The following is a 15,000-nucleotide window of genomic DNA, read 5'->3' on the forward strand; positions in this document are numbered from 1 at the left end:
TTTTGTCCACATCGGGGGCCGATATCCGATCTTAATATCGGATCGGTGCACCCCTAAGCAATATTCAACACGGTCAGAGTGTAAAAGGTCAAAAGCTCTGCTGTCATCTTGTTACCAAACTTAAAAAAAAACATTAAAAGTAAAATGTTAAACGTATACAATTTTAAAACAAGAGCGACTTCGAGAAACGTATCCAGCCTGTTGTAATCAGGCGCTGAGAGTAGCGCGGCTTGATTATGGAATAAAAAATCATTATAAGGATTATTTAACATTATTATTATGTTATATTATTTATATATATATATTACAGTACAGGCCAAAAGTTTGGACACACCTTCTCATTCAATGTGTTTCCTTTTTATTTTCATGACTATTTACATTGTAGATTCTCATTCACATATGGAATTATGTACTTAACATAAAAGTGTGAAATAACTGAAAACATGTCTTATATTTTAGATTCCTCAAAGTAGCCAGGTCAGTTTGCGTGTTCTCCCCGTGTTTGCGTGGGTTTCCTCCGGGCGCTCCGGTTTCTGCCCACCATAAAGACATGCATACAACTAGGACTACAGTTGAGTTAGCCGCCTGGCTAACACTGGCGCATTTACAGAAATGTTGATTAATGTGCGTTGTCCTAATTAAATAAACTTAGAATTTTCCATTGCAGATTTAGTACCGCAGGAAGTTGCCGTGACCTAATGCGACACACACACACACACACACACACACATACACACACACACACACACACACACACACACACACACACACACACACACACACACACATATATATATATACACACACACACACACACACACACACACACACACACCGACACACACACACACACACATATACACACACACACACACATATACACACACACACACACACACACACACACAATATACACACACAACACACACACACACATATACACACACACACACACAGACATATACACACACATACATACATACACACACACACAACACACACATATACACACAATACATACACACATACATACACACACACACACACACACACACACACACACACACACACACAAACACACACACACACACACACACACATATACACACAACACACACACACACAAACACACACTAACACAAACACACACAATACACACAATAAAAAACAAACACACAAATATAAAATACACACACAAAAACAACAAAAATAACAACACAACAAATACACATAAACACTCCACACACACAAACACACAGGACGTGGAAGGTGTGTTTCTGATTCTCGGTGTGTGGCTGTTTGACAGAAGACACATTTATTTTCTAAAGAAGCTGGAGGCAGAAAAAAACCCAAAAGGCGAGTAGAGGCGAGAAGGTACCATGTGATGGAGAAACGCCATAAATTGCATTAACTGCACCGGCCTTGGCAGTAGGGCTGGGCGATATGGAGAAAAATCAGATATCACGATATTCTTGACCAAATACCTCGATATCCATATTCTAGGGTTGACAGTTGGTGCTTTAACAAAATATCTTCACACTTAGATTTTAGATCAATAATCATCAGTAATGTGGACATAATGACTAAGTGGGAAAAAGGCAAATAATAGAACAGCTACAACAGTCTGGTTAGTTCAGAAAAAACATCACTTTACTGCAGGGGTCACCAACCTTTTCTAAACTGAGAGCTACTTCCTGGGTACTGAGTCATCCGAAGGGCTACCAGTTTGATACACTCTTCTGAAATAACAAATGTGCTCAGTTTGCCTTTAGTTATATATGATTATTAATGATTAATTATACTCATCTATGTGAAGACACTGATCATGTTAATGATTTCTCACAATAATTATCAACAATGACTTAACAAGGTGGGAAACAGATAATATCAATATTCAATTTTCATTTTTAGAACAGGCCTGAGGGCTCCTCATGTGGTCCCTGGGGGGCTACCTGTTGGTGACCCCTGCTTTACTGTAACGCAGCCTTTAAAACCAGGAAAAGACACTTATGTCATATCACGATATTAGGATATCCAAAATCTAAGACTATATCTGGTCTCATATCACAATATTAGGATATCCAAAATCTAAGACTATATCTAGTCTCATATCACGATATTAGGATATCCAAAATCTAAGACTATATCTAGTCTCATATCACGATATTAGGATATCCAAAATCTAAGACTATATCTAGTCTCATATCACGATATTAGGATATCCAAAATCTAAGACTATATCTGGTCTCATATCACGATATTAGGATATCCAAAATCTAAGACTATATCTGGTCTCATATCACGATATTAGGATATCCAAAATCTAAGACTATATCTGGTCTCATATCACGATATTAGGATATCCAAAATCTAAGACGATATCTGGTCTCATATCACGATATTAGGATATCCAAAATCTAAGACTATATCTAGTCTCATATCACGATATTAGAATATCCAAAATCTAAGACTATATCTAGTCTCATATCACGATATTAGATATCCAAAATCTAAGACTATATCTAGTCTCATATCACGATATTAGGATATCCAAAATCTAAGACTATATCTGGTCTCATATCACGATATTAGGATATCCAAAATCTAAGACTATATCTGGTCTCATATCACGATATTAGGATATCCAAAATCTAAGACTATATCCAAAATCTAAGACTATATCTAGTCTCATATCACGATATTAGGACATCCAAAATCTAAGACTATATCTAGTCTCATATCACGATATTAGGATATCCAAAATCTAAGACGATATCTAGTCTCATATCACGATATCGATATAATATCCATATATTGCCCAGCCCTACTTCGAAGAGTGACAGTCGGTTGAAACAAATTCACCAGAATGCTCAACATTTCGTGGTGGAAGACCCCCAGACCTCCACATCATATCTCTCCTCACGAAATCTGGAGACATAACCTTTGGGCCAGGTTGTTTGTGCCGTCTCACCGGGGTGGGGGCAGATACTTGGAAACTTTGGGCCACTACTGGAGTGCTTCTCTAACCTCTGCACATCTATAAATAATTAATAAATGTTTCATATAATGAATAAATATTCTTTCTTTTCCCCGAAAAAAAAAGAAGAAAAAATGACATAAGCAGTCCCCAGAGGGTAAGGGGCCAAACGTTGCTGGGCCTTGGCACAACAAACTGTTTGAAAAAGACTGTATTAGGACATGTTTACATGTTTTACTGTTCAAAAAAACACTTTATTTGTTCCCATTTGTCTGAAACGCCTGTCTCTTTAAGACCACCTCTTGAAAATGCCCAGTCTGCTCTGATTGGTCAGCGTTTCTGGGACTTCTGCATCCCCGATCTCGGAGTATCTGTACCGTCATCGCAGCCGGGGAATGACTGTAACCGCGCTTTCTACCAGTATTTAACCTGTATTCATACAGGTCATCTCATTGAGACACACAGGCCGTTTATCGAAATCGCTTCTACAGACGAATGCAGTACGTAGTACTTTCTACATACTACTGCAGTACGTAGTACATACTACAGACGAATGCAGTACGTAGTACTTTCTACATACTACTGCAGCGTGAGTACATACTAGACCGACGTAAGTACGTAAGTACTTTCTACATACTACTGCAGTACGTAGTACATACTACAGACGAATGCAGTACGTAGTACTTTCTACATACTACTGCAGTACGTAGTACATACTACAGACGAATGCAGTACGTAGTACTTTCTACATACTACTGCAGTACGTAGTACATACTACAGACGAATGCAGTACGTAGTACTTTCTACATACTACTGCAGTACGTAGTACATACTACAGACGAATGCAGTACGTAGTACTTTCTACATACTACTGCAGTACGTAGTACATACTACAGACGAATGCAGTACGTAGTACTTTCTACATACTACTGCAGTACGTAGTACATACTACGAACAAATGCGATGCACGCCTACTTTCTACATACTACTGCAGTACGTAGTACATACTACAGACGAATGCAGTACCCCTCTTCTACATACTACTGCAGTACGTGTACATACTACAACGAATGCAGTACGCCCCGCTTTCTACATACTACTGCAGTACGTAGTACATACTACAGACGAATGCAGTCATCGTTACCTTTCTCACATACTACTGCAGTACGTATTACATACTACAGACGAATGCAGCCCTCTTTCTACATACACTACTGCAGTAGTATACATACTACAGACGTAACGCAATACGCCTCCTTTCTACATACTACTGCAGTACGTAGTACATACTACAGACGAATGCAGTACGCCCTACTTTCTACATACTACTGCAGTACGTAGTACATACTACAGACGAATGCAGTACGCCCTACTTTCTACATACTACTGCAGTACGTAGTACATACTACAGACGAATGCAGTACGCCCTACTTTCTACATACTACTGCAGTACGTAGTACATACTACAGACGAATGCAGTACGCAGTACCTACAGTATGCAGATGCATACTGCATACTGCAAGTATAGTTGTGACATCACAACCGTACAGAAATCGTGACTGCTCGTTTGAAGCCACAGTTTCTGAAGGCTGGGTGCATTTCTGCGTGGATAGTATTCATAAAGCTCCTCGACCCACTCTATAACAGACAAAGACGTGGACATCTCCCTTTTAACAATATGGGACCTTTTTAATATTTTTTTATTTCTTAAATAAATTACTGTAATTGTTGGGGTTTTGGAATTTATAGAGTGTGGTCTAGACCTACTCTATCTGTAAAGTGTCTCGAGATAACTCTTGTTATGATTTGATACTATAAATAAAATTCAATTTGAAATAATTCAATAAGAAGCAGAACCATGCCGAATTATTGTCATTTACGTACCGCCTGTGACATGAACTCACCCCGTTAAAAAAAAAAACACAGAACTGGAGGAGGATCACACACACACACACACACACACACACACACACACACACACACACACACACACACACACACACACACACACACACACACAAAATCTCTCTGACTGGGGGATGTGTTGGGAGATTCCCTCTGTGTTTCTGACACCTGCTGCTGCTCAGTAATCGAATGTTTTTGATGTCGCACAAGAAATAAGGACAATGGAAAGATTGACTGGTGTGTCGAGGGACGATTTGAAAATGCAAATCGTCAGCAGAAGTAGAAACTTTTACCGAGACAAAACATAAGGACCCTCCCAGCCTGGGCTCCTTTTGAGGATAAGGCAGCTCCTCTTGTATTGTGCATATTGAATAACTTTATTTGTATAACACCTTTTTAAAGCAATAGTTCACAAGTTGCTTTGATGGAGGAAACAAAAGCACAGCAGATTGCACAACACTGCAACTAACTGACTTGACACACACACACACACACACACATATACATAGAGACACACACACACACACACACACACACATATACATAGAGACACACACAGACACACACACACACACACACACACACACACATATACATAGAGACACACACACACACACACACACACAGACACAAACACACACACAGAGACACACACAGAGAAACACACACACCCTGCTGATGAGAAAAAGGAAGTTGTCGGGGAGGTTCTGAGAATTGCGGTGGTGAAAGACCATGTGACTTGCTGGAAATCGAGCCAAAGTGATGCTCATTTGCATACGTGTGTGTGTGTGTGTGTGTGTGTGTGTGTTTGTGGTTTGTGTGTAACGTCTTTACTCTGTTAAGAGGTGTGAATCCTTGGAAATCAGGTTCACAGAGTTTACTCAGGGTAATTTTAGTTTAATACACATCTTAAAATACATTACAAAAAGGGGTCCAGGTGGCTCTGCACACACCGAACATGCAAACGGTGGGCCACCAGGCCGGCAGTACACTCTGGGAAACCCTGACATTTGCTCAGTTGTTAATCTTTCTCCCGTGTGTGTGTGTGTGTGTGTGTGTGTGTGCATGCGTGCGTGTGTTTGCATGTGTGTTAAACAATGTGCACACACAAAACTTGAAAGGGGAGCGAGAGGGGGAAAGACATGCAGCAAAGGGCTGCATGTCGGAACCGAACCCGCGGACGCTTTGTCTAGGACTGAGCCTCTATATATGGGCGCTCGCTCTACCAGCTGAGCTACTCGGTGCTACTGGTGGGTCGTTTCTATGTACGTGCCCGACACGCGGCGTTCTGCGTGCGCCGGACCATCGGGCAACCTTTTTAATGTGAAGTCAGCTTCATCAGATCTGATGAAAAGAGTTTGTTTTCTGATTTTTGTGTTTTTAATTCGGACATCTAACCCAAACTGTGTCTCTGTCCCTCAGCGGATCAGGTGTACGGGGATCAGGACATGCACGAAGTGGTCCGGAAACACTGTATGGACTATCTGGTGAGTGCCTACCAAAAACAAAATAATAAAAATAAGCCCTTAAAGGTTCCATGGCATGACACTTTTTTTTTTTACATTAATATGAGTTCCCCCAGCCTGCCTATGGTCCCCCAGTGGCTAGAAATGGTGATAGGTGTAAACCGAGCCCTGGGTATCCTGCTCTGCCTTTGAGAAAATGAAAGGGCAGGACCACTAAGGTCTATATAAAAGAGACTTCAGATACAGTATTAGGGGACCACTAAGGTCTATATAAAAGAGACTTCAGATACAGTATTAGGGGACCACTAAGGTCTATATAAAAGAGACTTCAGATACAGTATTAGGGGACCACTAAGGTCTATATAAAAGAGACTTCAGATACAGTATTAGGGGACCACTAAGGTCTATATAAAAGAGACTTCAGATACAGTATTAGGGGACCCCTAAGGTCTTATAAAAGAGACTTCAGATACAGTATTAGTGGACCACTAAGGTCTATATAAAAGAGACTTCAGATACAGTATTAGGGGACCACTAAGGTCTATATAGAAGAGACTTCAGATACAGTATTAGGGGACCACTAAGGTCTATATAAAAGAGACTTCAGATACAGTATTAGGGGACCACTAAGGTCTATATAAAAGAGACTTCAGATACAGTATTAGGGGACCACTAAGGTCTATATAAAAGAGACTTCAGATACAGTATTAGGGGACCACTAAGGTCTATATAAAAGAGACTTCAGATACAGTATTAGGGGACCACTAAGGCCTATATAAAAGAGACTTCAGATCCAGTATTAGGGGACCACTAAGGTCTATATAAAAGAGACTTCAGATCCAGTATTAGGGGACCACTAAGGCCTATATAAAAGCATCCAAAGAGCAGCATGTAATGGGACCTTTTTAAAAGCATTACATGTAGTTTTTCAAGGGACTTAAATGTCCTCTTGTCCTTTTGTAGGATTAAATAAATGCCGTAACGTCATGGATAATTGTTTTATGTCGGTAGCGTTTAAATGTTCTTTATTTTGTACTTTTAGTTTCATAGCATGAGAGCTCTTATTGCCACACTGATTTTCCATCATATGGCCGTGAAGTTGGCATTAAATTTCATTCTGGGTGATATTAAAAAGGTCTTAAATGTCACTCCGAGAATCCTGAGGGTACCCTGTTTAACGTCTCTTCCTCCTGTCTGTCTGTCTGTGTCGATAAAGTTTTTTTTCTCCCCCCTTCCAGATGAAGAACGCAGACTATTTCTCCAACTACGTGACAGAGGACTTCACCACATACATCAACAGGAAGAGGAAAAACAACTGCCACGGCAACCACATCGAGATGCAGGCGATGGCCGAGATGTACAACAGACCGGTGGAGGTGTACCAGTACAGCACAGGTAGCTCCAGGTCACCTGTCGGCAACAGCCAATCACATCATTCCTCCATTACTATGTATGGGACCTCACCTGTTTCAACAGCCAATAGAAAAGTCAGCTACAAACTGTGGAAATAAAATGATCCAGAATCTATTTTATTTCTGTTAAAAACTGTCAGCTGGTGGGAACGGCAGAGTTTTAGACGGAGGCTCAACGTCTAAAGGGGACGAAAAGGCGTCAAAAGGGCGACAAAACAGTGGCGAAAAAGGTGACAAAAAGGCAACAAATGTGCCAAAAAAGCAACGAAAAAGGCGACGAAAACGGCAACAAAAGGTGACAAAAAGGTGACGAAAATGTTGGACCCAAAGTTACACCCTTGCCGGTTCAATCGCCAATCGGGAAGTCAGCTGGTCGAGTCAGCACAAACTGTAGAAATAAAATTATGCAGAATCCATTTTATTTCTAGGTTACAAACTGTCAGCTGGTGGAACGGAGAGTTTTGGACAGAGGTCAACGTAAAGGGGACCGAAAAGGCGCAAAAGGTGACCAAAAAGGTGACGAAACGGCAACAAAAGGTGACCTAAAGGCGTAATTTAAAAGGTGACAAAAAAGCGACCAAAAAGGTGACACAAAAGGTGACAAAAAGGCGACAAAATGTGACAACAGAATGCCACGAAAAGGTGACCAATTTGGCACAAAAAGCGAAAATGTTGGACCCAAAGTTACACCCTTGCCGGTTTCAATCGCCAATCGGGAAGTCAGCTGGTCGAGTCAGCACAAACTGTAGAAATAAAATTATGCAGAATCCATTTTATTTCTAGGTTACAAACTGTCAGCTGGTGGGAACGGCAGAGTTTTAGACAGAGGCTCAACGTCTAAAGGTGACGAAAAGGCGCCAAAAAGGCAACAAAAGGTGACAAATGCGCCCAAAAGGTGACAAAAAGGCGACGAAAAAGGTGACAAAAAGGTGACGAAAATGTTGAACCCGAAGTTACACCCTTGCCTGTTTTGACAGCCAATAGAGAAGCTACAAATCAGAGAAAATAAAACCTTGTTCTCTCCGTTTCATCTCTACTAGAAACGCAGCTGTAGAAAGCATCTCACTGTCACTATCATTCATATTTTAAGATGCTACAAATGACTTATCCAGCTACAAAAAAAAGCCTGAAAGTCTGAAGTTAGAACGGAAGTACAAAGAGTTGTTGCTATGGAGATGATGCACACTCTCGTCTCATTGGTTGGAACTGGCAGCTTGCAGAACGCTGCAGACCGACTCGTAGCAAGTAGCTGCGAGTTTACACTCATCTCGTCCAGAAATCTTTGATCTGAACTTGACTTAAAGGTGCACTGTGTAGTGTTTTAAGTATTTTATCAGCTAAAATCAATGTCTTCATTCATAAATATGTCCTCGGTGGTGTAAAATGACCTCTGCCAATGATCTGAATTTCTTATCTGTGTTTACATTGGACGGGCAAGTCCAAGGAGGCTTCCACGTCGTTCCACCATTATGAGAAACTCTAATGGCTGAGAGCGACATGGAGCACTAGCCGACCTGTCTAGCTAATCCACAACGCGTTTTGGTTCAGAGCCAGCGTCACGTGACTGAAACCAGCCGAGACGGAGAAGGAGATCAGTGAGAGGAGCTCGTCTGATGCCGAGCCACGGGAGAAGGAATCATCGTCGCCACAAAAAGCGAAAATTGGAAGACATGTTGTCGTAGCTTCTTGGTGCATAACGGCTGCCGTAGCTGCAACACGCATTTACTTTACTTGACTTTATACTTTATTAGTCCCATCACTGGGAAATTTGTCTTGGACACCGTGCATAGTCTAGTCATGCAAAGCAACATGATCAAAGTACATAAAACGCGTGATCGAAAAACATAAAACACAATAGATCATTCACACAATACAGCATCCGTTAAAACAAATAAAATAAGTTTAAAAAATAGCACAAGAAGGCAGTTCACAGGATTTCATTTCTATTTAGCGCCTTGATTGCAGTAGGAACAAAGGAGTTTTTTTAGTCTATTAGACCTGCACATCAAGACCCTATACCTCCTTCCCAAAGGTAATAATTTAAAATTGTTTAAAATTGTCATTCAAGATATTTGAAAGCGAGGCGCTAGAGAGCGCTATTCAGTTTGAATGCAAAATACAATTTTCACCGCTAGACGGGAGAAAGACACTGAAGACTGCCTGTAAGATCCTTCGAGATCATCACACGTTATGTTTATAATGTTTGAGTGGCTCCCTTCAAGGCGAAGACTTCGTTGTCAAAGCTGTAAGACCCAGAGGAGGAAGGTGACCTTTGTCTCCAGGGCTGTCCAACTCCTGAACTCCCAGCCCCCACCCCCACACACACACACACACACACACACACACACACACACACACACACACACACACACACACACACACACACACACACACACACACACACACACCTTCCAAATCTTGGATTGCACTGCATTCCGTAGATTGATAACTGATGCATTCATTCCATTTCCTTTCTTCCTCCCTTTTTTATTGCTATTTATGTATTATTGTATTGATGATGTACTGTATATGTGGGAATGTGCTGCTCTTTGTGCCATTGAATTGCCCCCTGGGGATGATTAAAGTGATTTGAATTGAATTGAATTGAAATTCCTACACAGTGGACCTTTTTAAGGCTTCAGCCTACACCTCTTTATTCCTGTTTGGTTTCTTGTACGTTGTCACTGCCCGATGTGAGTCGCGCATGTTCAGATTTAAACGGTTTACTGCATAACGTGTCTTACTGAAATTTGTGAAATCCCTAAAATAATAAACTTTTCTCTTTACATACAATAACAGAAGATGGTAGTCATTTCAAAAACGTTGTAGCTCTCTATGATTGAGTGCTAACGTTAGCTCAAAATGCCATTCAAGTGACAGCCTCTGTAGTGTCTGATCGCTAACTTGTAGCCAGCAGCAGCAGTCATTTCAGAAACGTTGTAGCTATCTATGATTGTTTGATTGCTAACGTTAGCTCACAGACTGTGCGTTAGCTCAAAAAGCCGTTAGCATCTTGGAGGCTACTTGTCGCAAAGTGACGTACGCGCGACTCATATCGGGCAGTGACATCTTTTAATTTTATCTTGTTTTTTTTGTTTGTTGTGTTTAATTTAATGCAAGAAAGGCATTACCGTTGTATAGAATATTGTAAGTTTTAGAATGACTGAACTAAACATCCCACCGACTCCTCCTCCTTCCTTCCTTCCTTCACAGAGCCAATCAACACGTTCCACGGCATCCACCAGAACAACGACGAGCCAATCAGAGTGAGCTACCACCGCAACATCCACTACAACTCGGTGGTGAACCCCAACAAAGCCACGATCGGGGTCGGACTGGGACTGCCCGCCTTCAAACCAGGGGTACCAACACCAGACTTTTTAAAATATTATATTTCTTTCAGCCATATAAAGCCAGGTACATTCAGGCATGTACCTGACTTTATATGAAAGGTAAAATATCGCAATTCACGTTAGTAAATAACTTTTCTAACTCGTCTAGGTCACTCGTTATGGACAACAACTAACGGTAGTTGTGGGTACCGACTGGCCTGATACCGTATAGCAATGAATCGCAAAGGGGAGTGTGGAGGAAACCGAAGGCTTGCAGTGACAAAGACTATTTATTTATTTCGGGTTTATTTAACCGGGACAATGCACACTAATAATACATAATAAAAAAAGTACAGTGTGCCAGAATTAGCCAAAAGGCCATTTTACATCTGCTGTCCCTGCACAGATCGTACAATGTCACACCTAAAAAGATAAAAGGATTATAATAGTAATAGAAGTTTAGTCCAATACAAGTAAAATTGACTATAAACTCAGACTTCATTCCACATGGAACCAAAATGGTGTACCATGTAACAACTCCTTTATTATTTTGGATTGGCAACCACGTAAACATCTCGTAATGCGTAGCGTAAGCTACATTTAAAAACATCACGACATCTCCCACACTACATCGTCCCAAAAATAACAATGTGGCCATCGATAAGAGGTTTTGGATCAGTGACAATAAGTACTTTAATTAAAAATATCTTTATGAAACACACCCGCTGTTAACTGCACAATGAATAACATGAAATGTAGCCTACAATAATATGGCGCCAGTAGTGCCCCCTGGCCGTCAAGTGTTCCAACGCGTGATAGAAATGGTGTCGGGGACAGCGTCATGTTTTCTACTACGTATTTATGCGCGTATCGGATCGTGCAGGCAGCACAGATCACGTACCGACAGTAATACCGGATAAATACATTTATTTGAGCAAAAAGTCGCTATAAAATACGTTTCTTACCCCTCAGTCACATTAGCTACAAGAGACAGAGACAAAGCAGCAGTCTTTCGCGAAAGTCTCTTTCCCGAAATTCAGCCTCGGTGCAGAATTACAGCCACTAGAGCCAGTCCTACAATGAGCTTTCCTTAGGATGTGCCATTTCTGTGTCTGTAGCTATTGAGGAGGAGAGGGGGGCAAGGTGGAGGGGTGTGGTCTTGACCAACTGCCACTTTGCTCGTTTGAAAGCCATGATGTCTCTCTCTCTCATGGGTTGGCCAAATTCTCTGGGCGGGCAAAGCAGAGAAAGGGGAGGTAACCTTCCTCCTTATGACCTCATAAGGAGAAGATTCCTGATTGGTCCATCTGAGCTTTCATTTTCTCAAAGGCAGAGCAGGATACCCAGGGGTGGTTTACACCTATCACCATTTCTAGCCACTGGGGGACCATAGGCAGGCTGGGGGAACTCATATTAATGTTAAAAAACCTCATAAAGTGACATTTTAATGCAATGGGACCTTTTGATGGACACTTGGATTCTTGCACGTTCATTCGAATGTCCATCAAAACGCAACGATGACTATTGGAGTCAGTGATGTCAACAGGAGGCTACTGAGCGTTGTGTCCGGTAGAAGAGTTTACTAGCCATAGACTGTTAGTTTCTAGTCTGTATAGCAGCCCCTCAGTGGCTTTAAGTTTTTAGGCTTAGCCGTAGTACAGGGGTTTGGCTGCTGATTGAAGATACTTTGATCAAAACTCTCCATCCTTCTGTTTATCATGAACTAGAGATGGCCCGATACCATTTTTTGCTTCCCGATTCCGATACCTGAACTTGCGTATCGGCCGATACCGAGTACCGATCTGATACCAGTGTGTCATATATTTTATTATGATTTAACAGCTGTATACTACTATCTCTGTATGGATGTGATATGATGTATAACAGCTGTATACTACTATCTCTGTATGGATGTGATATGATGTATAACAGCTGTATACTACATACATGAACAAACAGAAACAATGAATGCCCCAGTCAGTTACTTTAACGATGATTTTCTTTAAGGCTTTATTACGTGGTATCAGATCGGTGTATAAACTCCAGTACTTCCCGATACCGATACCAGCGTTTTTAGGCAGTATCTGAGCCGATACCGATAGAAATGTTCCAATACCGATACTGGTATCGGTATTGGAACATTTATATTATGAACTCCGTTCAATATGAACAATACAGCATGTGAGCCGAGTGAAGCGGTGAGACTTTCCACTCGCGGCGCCAAAGTTCCTTCCCGTCGCTCAATATCGTTTCGATTTCACCCACCCTCTCTACGTCCCCGAAACTGGAACGGGAGGGCCGGTGGGTGCCATTCATCTGCACGTAGGGGCGGCTGTAGAGGAACAGTAGAGGAATTACCGTATAGTACAGGAGAAGCTCACAGGCAGTTTGGACTTCCATTATCTGTTTAGGTTTAATGACTAATGTTAACTAGCATGTTAGTGATCAGTAATTAGCCTGTGTCTATGTTATCTCCTTACATATACCTACGCTCTCCGTCTCTGTAAGATTGGGAATGATTGAGATTTCTCTCGGCACAGCTACCAGAAGACTTCACACTTTCAGACAGGTTGCTCACGGCACATCTACGTCTTCAAGCTCAGTTGGAGGCTGCTCAGTAACGCTCAGCCAGCACCGGGAAAGAGACTTCTGACATCCTCCACTGGTCTCGTACAGAGACACGGGGTCTGCTGGTCCATTCTTATTAGGAGTGGGGGGAAAATCGATACAGCGTAGTATCGCGATATTTTTCGTAGCAGTACTGTATCGATACACAGACGCCAAGTATGGATCTTTTATTATATATGTGTTGGTCAGTCTGTCTGCTTGACAATCATTTTGCAGCAATACAATTTAAGTGAGATGAACAGACAGAGAAATTTATCTTTTTAGATAAAACAGATGTTGACAAAATTGGCCTTTGGGGACATCATTTGAAATTGGGAAAAATCTGAAGTTGGAAAAAAGGTAAATACATTGCAATATATCGCAGAATATTGCAATATGTTTAAAATCGCAATAATATCGTATCGTGACATAAGTATCGTGATGATATCGTATCGCGAGGCCTCTGGTGATTCCCACCCCTAATTCTTATATACTGTCAATGGTCTAAACCTCCGTTTGTCTCAGTTTACGTGCAAACGTGCAAATGAAGATTTCCAAAATCTCCACTCTGGCCCGAGTTTTTTTAGAAAGACTCTGTTTCAGAGGAGAATTCTCTGTTTGCGTGTAAACGAAGGGAAATAGTATAATATTTAAAATTTTGAAAATTTTTATAATGCATTCGAATGTTTGCTTACTTTTTAAACTCATTCATAATGCTGTCGCTCCTCCTCTAAAAACATTTATTACGCTCAACTCAGGAAAAAAAAAAAAAGAGCTACTCGGTCAGCCACTAGAAGAGAGTGCAATATTCCCAATCGCAAAACTTCATTTGGGAAATCATCCTTTTCTTTTGTGGCCATAAGTCAGTGGAATACTCTCCCCACACATCTCATTAGGTGTACAAATCCACAACAATTGTTGTTGTAAAATTGTATATTTTAATGTTTTGTATTTCACTTGCATGGCATTTTCTATTGTGTTAATGACCTGTTAAGGGACTACAGGCGGAAAAAATAGCACTTGTGCTATAACCTGGCACAATGCATCTCTCCTTGTTCTTATACAAGGTGAATGTTAACTTGTGCATTGTCCCTGTTTTAAATCAAATGAATCTGGAAATGTCTCCGTTTGGAAAAAATAACTTAGGCCGAACCCGTTGGGTTTGGGCAAAGACCTTCAGGTCTGCCCCAAATTGCTTGGCGCGTGTGCATGTGTGCGTGTGTGTTTGGGCTGGTACTTGTATTAACTGACAGAGGATTTCCCCGTTCGCCCGCCTCGACGCTCGATCCCTCAGTCGAGCG

At 41.2% G+C, this 15,000-nt stretch overlaps 1 protein-coding gene across 1 annotated transcript in view; it reads left to right on the plus strand.

Annotated features, from left to right (window-relative positions):
• The window catches only part of otud5a (OTU deubiquitinase 5a), a 53,614-nt gene that overhangs the window by 31,532 nt on the left and 7,082 nt on the right, over positions 1-15,000 (plus strand). The window contains exons 3-7 of the mRNA XM_039800001.1: positions 6,305-6,369; positions 7,587-7,743; positions 10,974-11,122; positions 11,444-11,447; positions 14,994-15,000. The exon at positions 14,994-15,000 is cut by the window's right edge and continues 178 nt beyond it. Coding sequence (XP_039655935.1) covers positions 6,305-6,369; positions 7,587-7,743; positions 10,974-11,122; positions 11,444-11,447; positions 14,994-15,000 — 382 coding nt within the window. The remainder of the gene's footprint in view (positions 1-6,304; positions 6,370-7,586; positions 7,744-10,973; positions 11,123-11,443; positions 11,448-14,993) is intronic.

This window comes from Perca fluviatilis, chromosome 5, assembly GCF_010015445.1.
Source record: "Perca fluviatilis chromosome 5, GENO_Pfluv_1.0, whole genome shotgun sequence".
Classification (NCBI taxonomy): domain Eukaryota; kingdom Metazoa; phylum Chordata; class Actinopteri; order Perciformes; family Percidae; genus Perca; species Perca fluviatilis.